At 44.5% G+C, this 21,324-nt stretch overlaps 1 protein-coding gene across 2 annotated transcripts in view; it reads right to left on the reverse strand.

The window, feature by feature from the left end:
• Positions 1-1,322: 1,322 nt before the first annotated feature.
• Ide (insulin degrading enzyme) overlaps positions 1,323-21,324 on the reverse strand; it is an 89,294-nt gene continuing 69,292 nt past the window's right edge. Inside the window, exons 15-25 of one of the 2 annotated variants that reach the window (XM_050158744.1) lie at positions 21,103-21,247; positions 19,029-19,139; positions 18,002-18,122; positions 16,177-16,268; positions 15,908-16,019; positions 11,467-11,634; positions 8,549-8,821; positions 7,060-7,121; positions 4,713-4,785; positions 4,096-4,163; positions 1,323-3,460 (exon numbers count right to left, since the gene is read on the reverse strand). In XM_050158744.1, coding sequence (XP_050014701.1) covers positions 3,365-3,460; positions 4,096-4,163; positions 4,713-4,785; positions 7,060-7,121; positions 8,549-8,821; positions 11,467-11,634; positions 15,908-16,019; positions 16,177-16,268; positions 18,002-18,122; positions 19,029-19,139; positions 21,103-21,247 — 1,321 coding nt within the window. In that variant the 3' untranslated portion in view covers positions 1,323-3,364. The remainder of the gene's footprint in view (positions 3,461-4,095; positions 4,164-4,712; positions 4,786-7,059; positions 7,122-8,548; positions 8,822-11,466; positions 11,635-15,907; positions 16,020-16,176; positions 16,269-18,001; positions 18,123-19,028; positions 19,140-21,102; positions 21,248-21,324) is intronic. The other variant, XM_050158734.1, reaches the window with a different exon arrangement.

Genomic DNA, 21,324 nt, shown 5'->3' on the forward strand with positions numbered 1-21,324 from the left:
AACTTTAGAGAAACTGTTTACGCCCATCTGTGTGTGCCAACCATTAAGGATCCTAAGTAAATGAACTCTAAATTCCCCCTTTTCGAACATACTTCTTAGCCACATGGCCTGCAATCTGAGCACGAGGGTCAAGGATGGAGGCCAGCCTCAGTTCTAGGGCAACCCTCATGGAAAAGGATCTCTTTTTGTTCACTCTTCCACCCTCTTAGAAACAGGATCTCAATGTATAGCCCAGCTAGTTTGGAATTCACTTCACAGACAAGGCTGGCCTAAAACTCAAGAGATCTGCCTGACTCTACCTGTTGGGCATAAGCCACCACAGCAACTCCATTTGCCCTTTTTATTTCCAAGACAGGGTTTTGCTGTGAGGTCTAAGAATAAAATCTCCATGCTGCCCGTTTGGAGGCTTCCGGTGACTTCCATGTTCTCCCTGCCTGCACAGCCACGACCTGGTTGAGAACTAGCTGCATCTGGTTACATTTTTAGTATGTAGTTTCCATGTTCTGGTAACTTTACCCTGAAATTCTTCATATTTCAAGTTAGTGAAGCATTTAAACGCCGCTGCCTGTATATACACAGTTGGTTTGCTAATGCTGACCTGGCTCGTCCATCATCTATGCTCCTTGTGAATAGCGACTCTGGAGATCCCTAATGACCATCTGACCATGTTGCCCATGAAGAGTTTCACATTTTCCCAGTGCTGACATCTGTGTTGCCTAGGACCTCATACAGTCTGACTAGAGAGGGTGTTCTCGTGAGGGCCTAAGGAGATATGTGTGCACTCCTTCATTAAATGCTAGCTGTATCTATTTCATAAATTCCCAGAGTATTTCCTAAAATACTCTTATTAATCCTAGGCTGGTTTTCCTCTCCATTTTGTTATCATGATAAATAATATTAGTTGAGTGGGGAAGGGTTGGTTCCCTTCTGTATCTCCTAGAATATTAATGTAAAATCGGTGTAATTTCTTGCTCTAATTGGGTGTGTGCACTGGGGAGAAGGGTTTTAACTATGAACTCTTTGAGAACAGATAATCAAGCCTTCCATTTTTATCTGTCTGTGTGACTTGCTCTTGTCTTGTGTCAGCGGCACTGCTCAACAGGACTCTGGTCGCCCACACCGAGGCTCCTGGCTTACCAAAGCTACTTTAGCAAACACAATACCAACACATGCACATGTATGTGTAGGGACACAAACATGCACAAATTCACTGCTCTCTGCAACAGAACAGCAGAAGCAAGAAATCCTGTGAGAGCTGAACGCCGAGGAAGGCTCAGAGTGGGCACTGTTTCACACAAACTATGAAATGATCCAGCACACAGTTTCGGTTCAGGAGATTTATTGTAAACAGGGTAACCCTAGGACCCGCCACACTGGCAGTGCCACATGCTTTTACACATCAACTGATTAAAAAGACTTCTTAAAGTCTCTGGGAACTTGTAACTTTTTCACAAATCTCACTTGCGAAGCTTGAGAACATGGCAGTCTCTGTCTGGGTAGTCTGCTCTTGTTCATGGACCATGACCTGGACCCACAGAGATGAACCCGTCAGGATGCCAAGTGACACACAGGAGCTCGGGAGCACACTAAACACCACGTGCAGGTTCATGAAGACGACATGGGACTGTTTTCCGGTCTCTTCAAGTGCCTTTTCTCACACAAAAGACATGCTTATAACTGTACCCATCTCCTAGAAAGGAGCCAAGTTACTCAACGGCACATGATCGCTCACAGAAAAGGCAGCAGACTGTTACTTGCTTTTACAGTGATGGAGTCAAACACTCAGGACTAGTTTTAGATTCGTCTCGTATATACTTTGCAGTCTGATGAAAAGCTGCATAGTCTCGTTGGGCAGGGTGGCGCACGCCAAATCCCGGCACTTGAGAGGTGGAGGCAGGAGGAGCAGGAGAGTTCAAAGTCAGCCTCGGCTGCTTGGCCAATTGCTCAGACGAGAAGGAAAGAATGACTCACACCTTCTGATGGGACAGACAAGGACAGGTTTCTCACCGGGAGACTCTTAAAACGTGTGGATAAAAGTCTTGTCGCAGCACCACGGGGAGAGCGGCCTCCACAGCCGCCCAAGTTCATGTTATTTGGAAAGTGGCAAATATGAAAACGTAAGCTGTGAAAAGCCAAGACTCTAGAGCGGAGAATCCTGGCAAACCAAGTCGTATGGGGCAGTCAAATGTTTCTTGGAAACGCCACTCTGTACTTTGCCTGAGTCGGTGGGCAAACAGGAGCCCTTCCCACTACTATTGCCTGTGTGTGGAAACAGCCACGCTTGTTCTTGAAGCAAGGTTTAATAATAGCAAATATTTTAAAACAGCTGTTGAATCTACAGTAACATCTTCACCTAAAATAGTATCCTGTGAAAAAAATAGTTTTTAAAAGCCAACTCCAGTCATCATCTGTATGTCTATATTCATATATTCAAAAAAATATCACTTAAGGCAAGACGAGACTGGAAGCAGCAGGGAGTTTAGAGTCTTTTGGAGACTGGCTGCCTAGGAGTGCAGTTGTGGTTTTGCATCTGCTCCCAGTGATTTAGTTCACACACTGATGGCAATGTCCCCCAGGAGTCAAGGGGGGTGACAACAGCTGACGTGAGCACAACACGTCTCACACCCTCTACACAGAAGCACGCATCTGTCTGCTGATGGAACACCGCAAACCAACTACGAAAACCAGAAACACCAACAGAATTCAATGAGAAAACCCACAGGAATCCTGAGAAATTCTAATTGTGATGTAAGGTTAATCTGTGTTTCTAGCACTGTAAATCGGGTGTTCTAGGGCTTTCCAGCATTTGACTAAGAAGATTAAAAAACATACCCAAATTTTATAAAAACTTTAAAACCATGCCTTAGATAATCAGTAATTCACTAATAAAAGAACATGACATTGCTTTGTGCATTATCTGCCAAATGTAAAGTTTTCTGTTGATTTAGGAAACTATCAAATAGGAAGCCGACTTGAGGGTCGGTTCTTTAAAAGGTAATCATTTCTAAATGGTTTGAAGCCTTTTAGAAAAAAAAATTGGTTTCTTGAGACAAGTGACTATTTTACAGAATAAGGAAGAAAGATTCTGTTGGGATATCCTTCTTCATATTAAACAGTTAATGTAGGGGAATTTCTCTTAGGACTAAAAAGGAAAAAAATTAGGATATTTAAGAGGCATGTATTTTAAAAATATTCTACATCTATAAGATTTTATAATTTTATTACTTTGGGTTTTTAACATTTCTATATAATAATGTCTGATAACTCTTTTCTGTTTGTCTCTCTAATAGCAAGCCAGAAACTACTCAAGTGGTTAAGATTGCTTTCCCAGGCCTCAGAAGACACGGGAACGTATCCACTCTCTTCAGAGTTTTGCAGCCATGAAGTTAATATGTGGTTTCACAAGGGGAAACAGTGGCAGGCCACGCTTGAACTCTGTCATGTTATGAACCACTTCAGGCTGAAAAGGAAGAAAAAAAGTTTTCTTTAGTGTGTTACATTTAAAAGTTAGACTAAACAATATATCAGCTTTTGGGGGTAGGCTGAGGTGGCGGGGAGGTGGTGGTGTTTACAATAAGGAGATACCCATAGACCCAAGTTGGGTCAGAGGGTCACAAATGAGTCTGTAGAGGCCCATGGTAGATGGAACTCTTGGCTCTCACATGGGCTGACTCGAACACCCAGCAAAAGCCTAATGACACTGCCCGCTTTCTCACCCTGTAAGTAAATAAAGAGGCACTATGGAAAGGGCCAGACATTCTCACTCCTTACTCAAATCTGGGAAAGACATGGCTGGAGATGACTTGGTACAGAGTGAGACAGCCCAGACCAGAGGCAAACACAGGAGAGGGACTTACATACCTATTATGAAGCAGAGGCAGGAGGATTAGGAGTTCAAGCCAGCTTCAGCTACATAATGAATTTCAGGTCAGCCTGAGCTACATGAACCCAAAACAAAAGAAAACAGAGGCAAAGGCAGACAAAGGCAGAGGCTGAGTGATGGGGCGTTCGAGAAGACCTGAACCTCTAGGTTTCCAAGGTTTCTGATGAATGCCCTGCTTTAGAAGTCCTCAGACCCTGTCTAATGTTTCTTACTTGTGGCAAGGCTGGTGCTTCTGACAAGTTTACATCATTCTGAGAGGGGAACTCTCCAACGACAGGACCTGTAAGGAAACCAAAGCTTCATGCCTTATTCACACTTACAACAAGAGCTATTTAAGAAATCTAAGCTAGACTTAGTTCATTGAAAAATAAACCACACCAAGCCCTCGGCACACTTTTCAGGTCCTCCCAAGCTGCTTGCTGCACGGCGTGAGTGCTTGTCCCAGCACCCGCTCAATGTTGACGTCACCGAGGCCATACAGCCTGGGCCTCTGCAGCTCTAGTGCTCAGGTCTGACTTGATTAGACTCTGAGGCTCTGGCTTCCTGGGAAAGCCGGAGAGGAGGACTATGCAGGTGAGCCCACCTGCAGACCTTCCCTACAGCCACTTTTGGAGATGGTGCCCAGACTGGTACTGGCTTTCTCCACCATTCCATTCCCCTCTGCCTGAACTTCTGCTTCAATAGAGCAGACCTTGCCCTAGGACATTCTGTTTATATCTTCACTTTCTGCTGCTCTCTAAGGTGAGTGACCATGGTAAGGGACAGCCATCATATGGCTCAATATCGGATTAGAAATGGAATTTTTAGAAGGTCAGCATCCAATACTTACAAGAATCCATTTCCCTCGCAAGAACGTGGACGGATACTTTATGTCTCCTTGGTGCATCCACGGCCAACATTTCCTATGCACAAAGAAAACCAAGGTCACCCTGTTAGGCTGTTAAGAGTGAAGTTCTCTCGGAGGATCTGAAGAGTCAGTCACCACGTTAGGTACAAAAGGAAGCTTTCTTTCCTTTACTCTCACATGATTTTACTCTATAAGATTCCAGGAGGCAGGCAAGACTTAATTCTCTTTTTGTGATGCTTGGAATTTAACCCAGAACCTCATACATGCCGTGCAGATGTTCTACCATGGGGCTATACCCACCCCTAACACGGCCAAGAGTTATTCCCATTTTATAGATGAGGAAGCCAAGCCCAAGGGAATTGAGTGATTTGCTATGCTGCCCAGGCAGGCCTTGAGCTTACAATTCTCCTGCCTCAGCCTACCCAGTGCTAAGGCCATAGGCCTGCGCCACTATGCTGGCCCCTCCAGTGATCTTCACTCAGGACAATCACAACCCTTGTTAGATCTCTAAGAACTTTCAAATTCTGTACCAGGGGTCTGCTGGTAGAGCCGTGGCTTCTCATCTATCACAGGGATAGGAAACTAATACTTGCTGAGTCCTGCCTTGTATGTGGCAGCCTCCTGCATGCACTCACATTATTCTCAGCAAGGGTCATGATGCGGCTCATTGTAATGATGTGGACTCGGTGACAGAAACGCTGTGCTCGAGTCAACAGCCTGCACGTGCTCCTAGTGTCTCCAGGTTCTTTCCAGGGATTCCCTTTGCTTACAGCAAATCTTTCTCCTAGCTCCTGACCTTTCCTGAACGCTGGACCTTTATTGCTACTACCAAAGGAATAATCGCTGGGATGAAGCTTCCCCTGGTGCCTTAGCCGATGGCACGTGTCTGCTTCTCAGAGGGGAAAGGACACAAGACAAACCAAACCACTCCACAGCTGTGAGGACAATTATCATAAAACCGGTCCTGGGTATTTAAGAGGAAGCCTTGTTGCTGTGGTGTAGCAAGTCCTACCCTGCCCCCTACCCCCAGCCCTGACAGAGCCTGGACTAGCCTCCCAAGGCTGCTCTGACTTCTTTTAGAAGCTTCCAGGCCTGCATCCAGTACAATGGAATGCCTTGCCTGTGAAGTTCTTATTCTAGTAAAAAGTTTGCTTCCAAAGATTCTTTTTAAAAACAAACAACAACAACGACCACAGGGTCTCAGCTCAGTGATGCTGGCACAAACCTTTAATCCTAGCGTTCGGGAGGCAGGCAGGAGGATCTCTGTGAGTTTGAGGCCAGCCTGGTCTACATAGTAGTTCTAGAGCAGCCAGCGCTACATCCATATGCCCCTTTTACTGCAGGTGTGTGCCGCCACACCTGACATCAAAGCTCTATTCTTGATCCCTCTTCACAGTGCACTGTCAACTTGAAACGGTTTCACGCTGGCTGCCATTTCCTTAGCAAGCCTTTCTTTTCTTTTTCTTTTTTCTTTTTTTTTAAAGATTTATTTATTATATATACAGCATTCCTTCCATGTGCGCCCGCATGCCAGAAGGGAGTGCCAGGTCTCATTACAGATGGTTGTGAGCCACCATGTGGTTGCTGAGAACTGAACTCTATGGCATACGTTAGTTTGCCATAGAAACCAGGTGGCAGCGGTGCACACCTTTAATCCCAACCCTAGAGAGATTATAAAATGGGAGGAGACAGGATCGCCATTTCAGACTGAGGCAGAGGTAAGAGCCAGTGGCTGGCTGTTTTGCTTTTCTGACCTTCAGGTTGAACCCCAATATCTATCTGTCGCCGGGTTTTTATTCATCGTGCGACAGGTGGGGGCGGGACACCTGAGTCCTAGTGTAGTCAGAGACCGTACCCGCTCCTGCTGCTGCCCTGTAGACAATGAACTAAGGACTCTCCCTGCCCACTGAAAACCTCGGCAATGCTGTTTAAACAGCAGGGTAGAAGCTGAAGACAGAAAAAGAGCCTGGAAATGGGGGCTTGGAAGCCAGAAGAGCCATTACGGCCTTTGAAGCGTAGAGGACTCTATCTAACGGTAACAGGTCAAAGTGTCAAATCCTTAATTCTACAAAAACGCTTCCAGGGTGAACGAGTTCAATACACAGCACAGCAGGTAGTTCATATGAACCCAAACTCAGGAGCCAATGAGATGGCTCAGGCGGGAAAAGGCGCTTGCTGCCAAGCCTGACAACCCAGGACCCAATGGTAGAAGAGAAGCCACTTCTGCAAGCTGCCCTGCCTTTGGCATGCATGCACCCACACAGTACACATCGAACACACAAATACTAATTAGCAAATAAAATAAAATCCAGACAACAAATGCACTGACCTTGTAGAACTTGATGATATCATCCTTGGTAAGCGTCTTTAAATAAGCAACTTCTATGTTATCTGAAAAGGTAGCCAGGCAAAATTTATTAATATTTTTACATTAAACAGTCTAAAATACTGCACTGAACAGCAATACATTTCACTCTAAGCCTGTTGGATAGCCATGATTTTAAAAACTTTTACTTTCATTTGTGTGTCTGTAAAGGTCACAGCACAGCTTTTGGCTGGGTCTCTCTCTCCTTCCACCTGTGGGTTCTAGGGATCCACTTCAGACTGAGACACCTGCTGCTCTTCTCTCCAGCCCAGGTATCCACATTTTAAAGCCACCATCTGCTAAGTAGGCAGGGGATAGATGCCAAGTAAAGTAATTGCCTATGCTACAGTAGTTAAGATCTGGTTCGGGAACCAGTCACTTTGAGTTTCTAACCCTCAGTTTCTTTATCTGGAGATCAAAGGGAACGACCACTTAGTACAGTTATAATGACAACCAAGAAGGTGACATATGACAAATGATGTCAGGCACACGGTAAATGGTCAAACACAGTAGCCATCAATATCATGAGCAGATCCAACAGCTAGAAAAACCACAGATGAAGGTCAGGCAAGGTAATGCAAGCCTTTAATTCTAGCACTTGAAATGTCAAGGTAGGCAGATCTCTGTGAGTTCAAGGCCAGCCTGGTCTTCAAGAACTAGTTCCAGGACAGCTAGGACTGTTACAGAGAAACCCTGTCTTGAAAAACAAAACAAAAGAAAAAAAAAAAAAAGAAACACCAAGGCAGGCAGAATTCAGATCTCTATGAGTTTGAGGCTAGTCCAGTCTACAGAGCAAGCTCCGGATCAGCCAGGGCTATGTAGTAAGACCTTGTCTCAATAGTAAGACAAAACAAAAACAAACAAACAACAACAAAAAACATAGATAAGGAAAGTGAGAAATAAGGGTGATTGGTCAAGACTGTCAGCTTGGTGGTGCCAGGAATAAAACCATCTCCTGACATCTAGTGTGCTTCGGCTTCCTGGCTTAACCTTCTGTACTGAAACGGGAACGGAATCAGACACACAGGACGCTCCAATACATAGCTCTTTGACATCTGAAAGCAGTGGGGATCTTTGGAGATTCCTAAACTGTGCAGGGGAGGCCCTTGCTGTTTGGATGTTTACTCTGCATGCTTCCCCCAGTCACATCAGGGAGACGGATGCTCATGGGCCAGTGCTAGAGTCCCAGGCTACACTGACAGGACAGAAAGGGGAGCTAATGTGACAGAGACCAGCTTTACTTCTGGGGAAGACAGTTTCTAGCAGGAAATGGTTGTAACATTAACTAAGTAATAATTTTTAAAGAACATTTTTTTTTAAAAAGACTTGCCATCCCACCACGCTGCCAAATCAATGCTGAAACAAAGACCTACGAGATGAATACCACATAGAATGGTTTTGATGCTCTCAGATCTTACACTCACGGGCCACAGTGGAGCTCTCTGTACATTACCTCTGTCGTAATTGTACTGCTGCGAGATGATCTCCCCCCAGTATTTAGCACACTCGGCAGAGAGTTTCTTTGGCTTGTCGAGTCGACGGATGGCCAATGCTTGAATGTGTTTCTGGAAGGCCTCCTCCGTCATGTCCTCTATGACCTTCTCCATGGTGAGTAAGAAGGCTTCTACTCTGCTTTCCAGGTAGTGCGGGGGCTTTTCGGACTGGATGATGAACCGTAAGCCCTGGATGCCATTGGCTCGGCGAGGTCCACTGAAGACGATGTAGCCTGAAGCGCACACACGGCCAGTCAGGATCAGAGCAAATAAAATCTGCTTCCGCTCATTCACATGGAAGAAATACGACCATTTAAGACACTGTCTTCTTCCTCAGACAAAGCTAACGGCTCACTGAAGAACAGAAACTGGAGGCTGACCGTGTTTATCCTCCAAATTCGCCCTGTGACTCTCAGCTGCTCCTGTCTAAGCTGCTTCAGCCAAGTCCCAGCTCCTTCGCTTTACCATCTAAGTTCCCCACACGACCCTGGCTCTACAATGCATTTCCTTGATAATCTATTCCTGGACCAGCTTAGGAAAGCCAACTCTCTAGGACAGGGTCAACAGGAGGACACGGCTCTATCGATAGCCTGTGTATTTTTTATACACCCCTCCAACAACACACGCTCTACCTCCCAGCTCCCATCTTTTGCAGACATTATATTATTTTGTTCTGTCTAGTTGAAGCCACTCTACCTACATCTTCCTGCTCAAGTTCAATAGTGAAACCCAAACACCAAAGTTACCATGGGAAAGTTTTAGTTGTAGACAAGGCTCTAGTAGGCAGAAGAAGAAAAATTCATGTGAATTTTTTTCCTCTGGAACTATTACAGGTGGGTGGATGGGTGCTACCTTAAGGGACCCACAGTGGGGTCCTGGGTGCCTGTATATGGCAGTGTCTGGAGGAGCTGCCCAAATAAAGCAAACTCTCAGTGGCTGGTGTCCAAGGTTCCTGTGACTTTGTGGCAGTCAAGAACACCGTATTTCCTATGGAACACAGAGACAGGACTACTGGCCAGGTTTGTGGGGAAGAGGCCTACATCTCTGATTGGGACAGTCAACTGCCCATTCTTCTCGGCAGTCACAGACTTCCCATGGATGCCGCGGTGTGATGCACCAGCCATCACCACGTGATGTCAAAGTAGCACCAGGCCTCCTGGTGCACAGCAAATTGCTACGCATACCCCTGGTGGCTTTTAGCACCCAATGCCTGCCACTGTACACGCAGTAGGTGCACTCAAAGCATCTTGGACAGTCTCAGTCTATTCTTTATGAGTAGTCAAGAATTCCATGTTCTGGCACATGGACATGCTCCTCTAGTTGGGTACCTGCAGCAAACCCGGGTCCAGCTGTTACAGGGCAAAGATCTTGTCCTCACCCACTTTGGTGGTCTTTCATGTCTCATGTATATCACTGGGCCTAGATGCTGCCAGGTAGCAGCCTTTGCAGTCAGAGAAGGCCACCTTGCCCTGCCAGAATGGAATTCCAGTGTATAACTGGTGGCGGGCTCATTTAGGTGCCAATAGGCACCACTGTGGCCCTGGAGCACCAATCACAGTCTGCGGCTCTAACACCAGACCTGGAGAACGTGCTAAGTGAGTCAGTGCTTCAGAGCATGTACAGGTCTCGGGCATTCTCATCTGTCAATCAGTGGGCACAGTGCTCGGGAGGTCAGGCTGTAGACACTGGCCGGAGAGTGCCTGGCAATGTGGAGGCTCCGCTCCTCAGCTGCCAACAATGTGTGAGGCACGACAGGCAGCTGCAGACAGTGAGCAGCCCTGTGCACGTCAGACTGCAGCAACCAGGGTGTACGGTCATCATGCCCCACCCTAAGCAACCGCAGTCCTCACAGGCTGCCAGGCACCTTCCCTCACAGTTAACGTCCCCAACTCTTTCTCCATTTAGCTCTTGGCTTTTTCCTTCCGCAGCTCTGCACAGATCTACCACTAAAGACAGTCTGGGACCCTGGACTCTCGGGAACTTACTATCTTTAGGGGCTTTGCTGTTTGAATGCTCTTACAGGAACACCACACTGAAACATAATTGCTCCTTTATAGCTCAGCCATTTTGAGCTCCTTAAAAGAAGGACTATCCATGACATGTCCATTTTCCATGCTCAGCACCTAGCATGGGGGTGACTTTAAAATGATAGGGCATTAAGAGACATGCCCACATTCTTTCAAAATGTTTCTTCCAAGTCGTTTCTTTGAGCTTCTCTTTGTTCTTGTTGTTTGGTTTTTTGAGATGGGTCTCATGTTGCCCAGAATGGCCTAGAACTGTCTAAGTAGTGGAGGGTGATGCCTTCATCTGCCAAGGTGAACTTCTTGCCTTGTCCATCAAACCTGCCAGATCTCCAAGTCTACAACTGCAAGCGCTTACTTCCCCTGTGCCTGGGATACAGAATAAGGAAGCGATAACACCTGCCCTCGGGTAACTCAAAAGTTTGGCAAAGCTAAGTTCCTCCGTAGGACTTGCTTCCCACCTCCCTACCTACAAGCCTACTCTCAGCATCCTTTCTTCCCTCTGGAAATCCGGCATCATCTCATTAAGAATCGCTTTAACACTAGTGCTGAGGACTTGCCTAGCACCTTCGGAGGAGACAGGGTTCAATCCTCCTCACAAAAAAGAAAAGAAGAGGAAGAGGAGGCTCTAAAGGAGGACGAAAAAGAAAAAGAACGACAACAGCTCCTGTGTCTGCAAGATGTTAACTTCTCGTCTTTCAGAAACAGTTCCCTAGAAACAAGGCTTTCACAAGTCCCTCTAAATATAGTAGGCTCCACACACAATGCCATGTGACTCTCTGGGCGGGGAGTGTTTGCTGAGCACAAAAGCTGTTTATTACGGTCTCCAGGATCCTCAATCCCCACCGTCTTCTTACCCAGCTGCTCCTTGGTGCGCAGGGTGTTGAAGCAAGGTTCAGAGATAATCTGACAGAAAAGCTCCAGGAACATGTTCTCCGAGGTGCTCTGCATGTCTGTCTGGTAGTAGATCTCGATGCCACAGTTATTGTGAACTTCATTCCTCTGCTGATAAACAAACCAGCCTCCTAAGAAGTTGCAAAAAGAGAGTATCTGCGATTTAATAAAACCAATAGTATATCTGGTTGATGTGGGATTCCCCACTAGATACCACTGGTTAATTAAGAAGCTGCTTTGGACCTATCACAGGGCAGAATAGAGCAAGGCAGGAATTCCAAGCAAAGATAGAGGAGAAAGTAGGCGGAGTCAGGGAGAAGCCATGTTGCAGACAGAGGAGAAAGATGCCTGCTAAAGCCCACTGGAACCTTGTCAGTAGGCCACGACCTCATGGTTATGCACAGACTAATAGAAATGGGTTAATTCAACATATGAGCTAGCCAATAAGAAACCTGAGCTAATTAGGCCAAGCAATGATGTAATTAATATAGTTTCTGTGTGGTCATTTTGGGCCTGGGCGGCTGGGGACAAACGGAGCAGTCTCCTCCAACATTTGGTATCATTATTTTTTTTTCTTAGTGCTTTTGAGACAAAGTCTCACCATAAAGCTGAGGCTGGCCTTAAACTTGCTATTATATAATGCACCGTGCTGATGCGTTTTCATCAATTTGATGCAAATCTAGAAGAAGGGATTTCAATTGAGGAAGTGCCTCCATCAGACTGATCTGTGGGGCATTTTCTAGACAGGTCATGAGTACAGCTATCCTGGCCCATTGCAGGTGGTGCCACACCTGGGTAGGAAGGCCTGGGCTGTATAAGAAAAGTGCCAGCTGGGAGTGGTGGCGCACACCTTTAATTCCAGGACTTGGGAGGCAGAGACAGGCTGATCTGAGGCCAGCTTGGTTTACCTAGTGAGCTCCAGTCCAGACAAGGCTCATTGTGAGACCTTGTCTTAAAAAAAAAAAAAAAAAAAAAAATCAAAACAACAAAAACAAAACAGAAATGCAGCCAAGTAGGCCATGAGAAATAAACCAGTCAGTAGTCACTGTCTTTCCTCCATGCTTTCTGTTTTAAGCACCTGCACTGAGTTCCTGTCTTGGCTTCCCTGGATGAGGAACTGTAATCTGTAAGATGAAATAAACCCTTTCCTCCCCAGATTGGTTTGGTCAGTGGTTTTTTTTTTTTTTTTTTTTTTTTCCGAGACAGGGTTTCTCTGTGGTTTTGGAGCCTGTCCTGGAACTAGCTCTTGTAGACCAGGCTGGTCTCGAACTCACAGAGATCTGCCTGCCTCTGCCTCCCAAGTGCTGGGATTAAAGGCGTGCACCACCACCGCCAGCCTGGTCAGTGTTTTATTACAGAGACAGAAAGCAAATTAATACAGCCAGGCTGGCCTTGGAATCCTTCCACCTCACATATGTGCTGAGGTTGAGGTTACATGTGTACATGTGTGCTCCCCAACACCCTCTTTATGCTTACCCACTTGACCGACAATTTATCTTTCCTTTAAAAACAATGGTTCCTTTCTTTCTTTCCTTCCTTCCTTCCTTCCTTCCTTCCTTTTTTTTTTTTTTTTTTTTGAGACAAAGTCTCACATAGCCCAGCCTGGTCTTGACTTTGCTGTGTGGTTGAAGCTGGCTTTGGATCCTGCTTCTCCTGTCTTACCCACCCAGGTAGCACGGACAGACACCTGACTTAATAAACCACCCCCAGTAGACACTGCCAGTGCTGTTTCTCCTCAGAAGAGGGGAGGGTTTGTGGGCCCTAAAACTCATGTTTCCCTCTTCCAGTTTTTCACACGTATCTCAAAATATTTCCTCCCTCACAGTGCATAAGATTCTGCCTTTCAGCTGCAGACGTAGCCCAGCCGAGCCTCAGGTGAAGGGTTACTTAAGGCATTCACGTCTGATCACTCGGCTAAATCAGAGTCACTTCCTAACACCATCATTCTGAGAATGGGATGCAAACTGTGCTATTTCGGAAAGTGAGGGAAATTGATAGCGCAATCAGGAGGCAAAAGAGGCTCCTAGGAGAGGATAGGAGGGAAGGGGCATGAAAAACTCCACTCTCAAATTCTGTTTCTAGTCTGGATCACTTTGAGTGAAGGTAAATGTTGCAATTTCTTTTTGCTTTTGGTTTGAGGCTTGAACACAGGACCACCCTCACCTGCCATTAAATATATGTTCAACCACAGAGCTTCAAGCTCAGCCCGATGGGACAGCTCGTGCTTACCAGATCCCAATTAATCCTCTCGGCCATGCATGCCCTGACTGAGGAACACATTAGAGGCAGCATGTGACGACCATCACCCGCTTTGTGACGGCTGGCCACGCACACAGCAGAACTAGCTGTGTTTGACGGGGGTGCCGTGAAGTAACAACACATTTGAGTTGCTTGAGTAGCTACTCAAAGCAGAAACCCTGGCTCTAAAGGAACGTATAACATCATAAAATGGGGCTGCCCTTTAACCCACAAGAAAGAGCAGAAGTGCCGAGAGCTTCAAAGTGTTCGGAAAACCTCGCAAGTAGTTACTCCACCTGAGGATGTCAGGAGAGGGTAGTGGGTGCTATAGCCTGGCCCAAACCTTGGGCCACATGCTGGACAGATGCTGTCCCACTGAGCTGCATCCCTAGCCTAAAGAGTGTGGTCCCCAGCTTTAGACACTGTTGGAAGGTGGAACCTAGTGGAAGGGAGTTAAATCTTTAAAAACATGCTTGAAAGAGATGCTGGGACCATGGCCTCCCTTCGCTTTCTCTCCTGGCTGCCAGGAGGGAGGGACTCCTTCTCCATGTGTACTCCCATGATACTCTGCTTTGTTATAATTCAAAAGCAAGAGACCAGCTACCCATGACCTGAAACCTTCAAAACTGTGAGTCAAAATATATTTTATATTGGGTATTTTATAAGAAACTGACTAAAACAGAGGAGCACCATAGGCCTGGGAAGAGGACTAGAATACAGACATAAGTCCCCGAGCAGCAGGAAAAGGGACACCATTTCAGCAGGTAAAAGAGCAATGAGCAGGGGACACAGATAATGTATGCACAGGGAATGCCAACAACAAAGAATGGCCAAAAATATCGATGCCCTCATTCTTGGTCTAGTATCTTCCTCATTAAAGTTTTCCACACTGAAACAATGTTCATTAAGTTTTTATATCAAAAGATGCCACTGTTAGTGTAACTATAATCTGACATTACAAATCCAATATAAATGAAAGTATTTCCTAATGTTATCCCCCTAGAAAAATATACATAAGGAATATGTTGTTATCTGTACCTGTGACTATTCTGAACTACCCCCTCCAACAATTCCAACGGACTGCCAATGAGTGCTGTGATTTCAGCTGCTTCTTAGTTTTCCTCAACTTTTATTTTTTACACTGAGTCTCATTTACCCATGGCGGTTTCTAACTTACTGTCTTGATTTCTCATTCTCTTGCTTCCACTTCCCACGTGCTGAGAATACAAATATACTACCATGCCCACTTTAATTCTCAGCTCGGAACAATCAAAGGCTCTGTGTGTGCTGGGCAAGCATTCTACACCACATCCAGTGGCTTTCCTTTTTCTTTTAGACAAGATTCTCACAATGTAGCTCTGGCTAGCCTGAAAGTCACTGTGCAGCCCACCCTGGTCTGGAACTCACAGACCCAAATGCTTCTGCTTCCCAAGTCACCACCATATCCAGAAAAATTTATTTATTATTTATTTATTTGTGTGCATGATGTATGTGTGTGTATCTGTGCTCATGAGTGCAGGTACCTATAGAGGCCAGAGGGCATCAGCGCTCCTAGAACTAGAGTTATAGGCAGTTTTAAGCTGCCCCCACCCCACGGGTGTTGGGAAACAAATTCAGGTCCTTTCCAGGAATAGCACACGACCTGATGAGCCAATCTCCAGCCCTCATAGCTCATAACTCATGAGCTATGAGAAAATTTGTTTTCCTTTTTTGTTTTGTTTTGGCATGGTTTGGTTTTTTGAGACAGGGTTTCTCCGTGTTAACAATCCTAGCTGTCTTGGAACTCCTTTGTAGATCAGACTGGCCTCAAACTCAAAAAGGTCTACCTGCCTCTATCTCCTGAGTGCTGAGATTAAAGATGTGTGCCACCACTACCCAGCATAAGAGTTTTATTCTCTAATTCCTCTATATTCAAATACTAGTGAATTCCAATATCATCTCCTCAAAATTACCACTTACCTTCAATTTCATGTATATGGCTCACAAACCAGAGAATTCTCTGGCAAAATTACCTACTTATAATCACATTTCTATAAATAACAGAGGCTTCCTGTAGATCTTTGACACTGAACCACATATTATTCTCCAAGTGTATTCAACTCATTGTAACAAGCCCCACTACTAAGGAAGAGTGACCCATTTTCAAAGGTACAACATCTCACTTACTGTCGGGAAGCTGGACTTCTCTGTACCGAACTAGCTGACTTGGAAGGAGCGGCTTGGTGTGGGCATGCTCAATAAGGGTGTCCTCTACCATCTGCATAATTCCTAATGCAGCCTGAAGGAGAAGAAATATTATAGCATATTAGTAAAAAAAAATGAGCATTAGAATTCTAATGTGCTTAGCATTGTGCTGGTCAAGTCTTAAGACAGAACAGAGGGATAATCTCTTACAGTGATCCACAAAAGACTGCTAAAACTTCACCCATACGTACCTGCTTTGTTATGTTTCCATGGAGAAGGGCTTCAATGTGCAGCCGTGACAGGAGCTGAGGTATGAAGGCCTTAAGTCGGGGGAGGGTAACATCTGCAAATGAGTAAGAAACAGTGAGATCTGCATATAAGATTTAAAACTTTGTATTTGAAATAATTTCAGATTTATATAAAACTTGCAAAATACTAGAGTTCCCTTTGGACTCTTTACCCAGATTTGTCTAATGTTATCATATTTCAAGAACTACAACATGATTATCAAAACCTAAACAATCAATACACTATTTTTTTTCAAGATCAAACCCAAGGCTTTGTATATGCTAGGCAAGCACACTACCACCAAGCTAATATGATACTGTTAACCCAAGTACAGTCTTTACTTGAATTTCAGTTTTAGTTTTTCCTTGTGAATTTTTTGAGACACAGTTTTACTATGTAGCTCTGGCTGGTCTAGAACTTGCTATGTAGACCAGGCTGGCCCTGAACTCACCAGGATCTCCCTGTCTCTGCGCCAGTGTGCTGGGATTAAGGTATGTGCTATCAATCCTGGCCTTGGATTTCAGTTTTTACAAGAATGTCCTCTTTCTCTCCAGTATTTAATCTATAGTCCTGTATTACAACTAGCGGCCGTGCATCCTTACACTAGAGACAATTCCTCAGAACTCCATTGTTTATCTAGTGTCTTCTCACGATCACACTACATTGATACACTAGCAGGGATGCACTGCCGAGGCCGTGTGCATCCAAGTGCACGAGGGGTGTGCCACGCTACTGGATGTGTGATCCGAAGTTACCTGGCTAAGGCGGTGTCTACCGGGGTTTTCATTATGCACTGTTCTATTTTTAGGTAATAACGGAGTGGCTTGTGTATGTTCAGCAAGCAATTTGGAAGTGCCCACTTCCAAAGCCTATCACAGTCAAATTTTCCCATTAGAATTAATTTGTTTGGGGGGCCAGTTTAAGACTGTATAAATACAGCTTTCTCTCAAATTCTTAAATTAAAATTTTATTGCATCAACTTTTGTTTATCTATTTATCTGTTGTTTGTTTTTTACGGCGGTCTACAGCGGAGAGTAGCAACACATATGCGGTGGTGGTGAACGTAGGGGTCAGAGGACAACATACAAGAGTCAGTTCTCTCTTCCCACCGTATGGGCACCGGGGATCCAACTCAAGTCATCAGCAATCTCACTAGCTGCATTTCTCTCAGAGTTTTACTAATATAAACATCTGTGGGTGGACACTGCCTGTGACAATTGTTATACCATGTCTTAGCAGTAATGTTTCTGCTTCTCACATTCCTTGTACATGTTCTAATCCTTCCTTAGGAACTAATTAATTTAAATTAAATTAATTAAACACCTATGATGATGGGTCAGGCATTTTATAGATGTTATTTTTCAAATCAAAAGTATAAGCTACTGCCTTGTTTTAAAGGTCTCTCTCTCTCTCTCTCTCTCACACACACACACACACACACACACACACACACACACACATCTGAAGTTGTTTCTTATCTTGAGTCACTGACTTCTAAGTCGCTGTAGAACTGGAACATGGCCCATCCCCACTGTGCTGCCTAGGGACCCCTTCTCTAGCTTCCTGGCCTAACACCATCCCATCCTTATTGAAATGATTTTTCTACTCAGTGTTTCCCAGCTCTAGTCCCTGATCCAGACCCTTCTAACTGATCACTGTTTAACCTACAGACAGAGCTGGCTGTGAGGCAGTTGGTAAATATCACTGGACCGTACTAAGTTCTGAGGTTCTTGCTGCCCAGCCCTCAGACAATGGAATGAATTAGAGAATCAGGCAGGAGAGTCTCACCGTCGAGGGCTTCTTTCAACTCATCTTTAGTCCAGGCCACTTCGGTCATCAGCAAGCGGAGGTAGTACATGGCATGTTGGTGAGGCTGTTCCGCCCGGAAGTTATTAAGAGAGCGCATATACTAGGGAAGGGAAACATGGGTTCATTAATTTTCAAAGTCAATTTAAAAAATCAGCTACAATCCAAGTTCTACATAAATTATGTGTAACTGGCATGCAAGGGTATTTACCTTTTTCTCCTCTACATTATTAGGCACAGTAACTAAAACCCTTCTCTGGTTCTTACACGAAAGGGCAGACATTTTCATTGTCCTCTGGCATGTGATGTGTATCTAAATGCCTTCTCTATGGGACATCTTGCACGCCTCAGAAAGTAATTCCCAGGGATCCTTGGATACCGCACATCTCCAAGGTCTTCGTAAGCAAGTAACTGAGTAGTAGTTATTGGACACTCAATTGAAAACTGAGTTTATCCAGTCCTGGGCCAAACATGGCATGGATTTCAGTGGAAGACACATAAGCCCTAAAGGCTGCACTATAAAGTAAGAAAGCTACCCAAGCAGGCATGTGTCTAAAATGAAGGCTGGGGTAAGAAGTCTCTCCCTTCCACTGGAGCTTCCCCAGAGTTAGTCCTGCAACTCTAGTAGGTTCTGAAGCTGACAGAATCAGGTGTATACTACAGGGCTCAGCTTCCTAAGGGGAATCCAGCAAACACGATGACTCAGAACTATAAATGCTTTTGGTCTCCAATCCTCTATCCATTATAAGCAATTTTTAAAAAAATTTATTTATTGATTATATATATACAATGTTCTCCCTGCATGTATGCATGCAGGCCAGAGGAGGGCACCAGATCTTGTTACAGATGGTTGTGAGCCACCATGTGGTTGCTGGGAATTGAACTCAGGTCCTCTGGAAGAGCTGCAAGTGCTCTTAACCCCTGAGCCATCTCTCCAGTCCAGCAATTTTTATAACATGACAACACAACTGGATTAATAAAAATGATAGAAACATGTTATAAGACTTACCGCCTCTTTTATAATTTCAAATCTTTTTTTATCAATCTCAAAAGTGGCCATTTTTTCAGTAATCTTCTTTAGCAAAATTGGCTGTTTGTCATTGTAACCTTTCACTGAGAGCTACAGAAAGAGTTGAAGGTATTAGTAATATACGCTTAACATAACACTGGTCATCTTCATATTAAACAATACCCTTTCCCAAATAAAGTCAACAGGAGGTAAACTCACTGGATGTCGAACTACAGTGACCCCTCCCACCCTGGGACATTCATGTTCTTACTGTATCAAATTTAATTACAGAACATGTCTTCAGTTTTTATCTTCTTTTTGGTGTTGGAGACTGAACTCCAGGTCCATGCTAAGTATACGCTCTACCATGGAGAGACACCCAAAGCTCCTAAATTTTATATTAAGAAAAATTCTGATGAATAGTAGAATTAATACTTTTTAAAAAATTGTTATGTATACAGTGCTCTGTCTGCATGTATGCCTGCCTGCCAGATCTCATTATAGATGGTTCATGAGCCACCATGTGGTTGTTGGGAATTGAACCCAGGACTTTTGGAAGAACAGCTGTGCTCCTAATCTCTAAGCTATCTCTCCAGCCCCAAAATTATGAATTTGGTAAGAAGGCAAAAATCAGAGGGGATTGCTACCTATCTGTTGGACAAATTCCAAAACTGTTTAGAAATATTTAAATAATCAGCTCTGGCTGGATGTCACGAGGAGGCCAGGCAGCCCCAATGTCTGAGGCCAGTCTGGTTTACTCAGCCAGTCCCAGGCTACTGAGGAACACACAGTAAGACCCTGTCTCAGCTACCTGCCTCTTCTGGGGAAAACAGTCACCTTTGGGAAAAGATTAGGCAGTCCTAATGTTGTATTTCATAGCCTGATGCCGCTTGTTCGGTGTCATCTGACAAGGACCCACAACCTTAATTCCCCTCTATTTTATAAGTTCTGCTGATGTTCTAAATGCCAATGGCAAACAAATCTGTAGGGAAAACAAGAGTGTATGCACTATGAAGTTTTCACCTTAGAATGATTTACTTTAACAGTCTCTCAAAGCCTTGTATTCGGAAAGCAAGGAAGGGGAAAGGGTGTGGTTATGTTTCTATGTGCAGTACCTGGAACAACACAGGAGCACTGCACAGAGAACTACCCTGTGAGGAATGAACACTGCACAGAGAACGACCCTGTGAGGAATGACCACAACAACCACGGCTGGAGCACAAGTCCTTGGCCACAGAAAGCACTCTGTGTACCATGTGAGCCACAACAACCATCGGAAGCCTGCTTTACCACAGATAAACGCCACTCATAAGAAACAAAATGGACTACTACTTTAATACTTGTGGCTACTTTTGATCTTTGAGCCTCAATCTGCAGAATATGAAAATGGTTAGACTATACGTATTCTTATACATTGAACAACAGCTACCCAAAAAATAGTGAAGAAAAAAAGAAAAAGAAATGAAATTTTAAAACCTTTTGTTTTAAGATTTGGGACATGCGCTCACCTCAGTTTTTACTAAACACATGCTTTACTAAACACATGCTTTCAAGATCAGTGAGAGTAAACGTGTGTCATTAAACGGATGTTAATTCACAACTGAGGTATCATCAAGGGCAGGATATAAGAATAACATATGTAAAACAGTTAATGAAACATGCCACAAAATAAAGTGCCAGGCAGATCTGAACACAGGATCTTTCTGCTACTGTCTATAGAAATAAAAGATGCTTACATAATCCAAGCACCACAATAATAACAAACAGCCTTTCCTTATAAGTAGGAAAGGACTCAAACACTGGGAGAAACAAATGCTTTTGGGATTAGTATGTTAGACATTTCAAACACAACATGCACGTATATGTAGCACACAGGCATGTTCACAAGATGCACGAAGTTGTCCCAGTCACTTGTTAGTGGGCTAACACTAATTTGAAACTTTCTGTCATTTAAAAGGTGCAGGAAAAAACCCATCAACCTTCCTGTTTAGAGATGCAGACGTTAATAGTCTCCCAAGCTCAACAGAAAGCTCTAACAGTGTGGCGCCTTTTCTTGGGCTTGCATTTTACTTACAAGAATTGCATTCATCCCTGATGCAATGGCATAGCTCAAACCTGACAGGCGTGCTGCATATGTATACTCTTTTAAATCATCCTTCAATAACCTGATAAACAGGTATGTCATGTTGCAATGGAGAGGATCAGCATAAATGTAGCGACTAACGAAAAGAAAAACAAAAGAAATGCTTTGATACCTCAGACGGCGGCATGACAGTCAAGAAACATGACCGAAGAG

This window comes from Alexandromys fortis, unplaced genomic scaffold (assembly GCF_014885135.2).
Source record: "Alexandromys fortis isolate MF-2015 unplaced genomic scaffold, M_Fortis_MF-2015_v1.1 scaffold_10, whole genome shotgun sequence".
Lineage (NCBI taxonomy): Eukaryota > Metazoa > Chordata > Mammalia > Rodentia > Cricetidae > Alexandromys > Alexandromys fortis.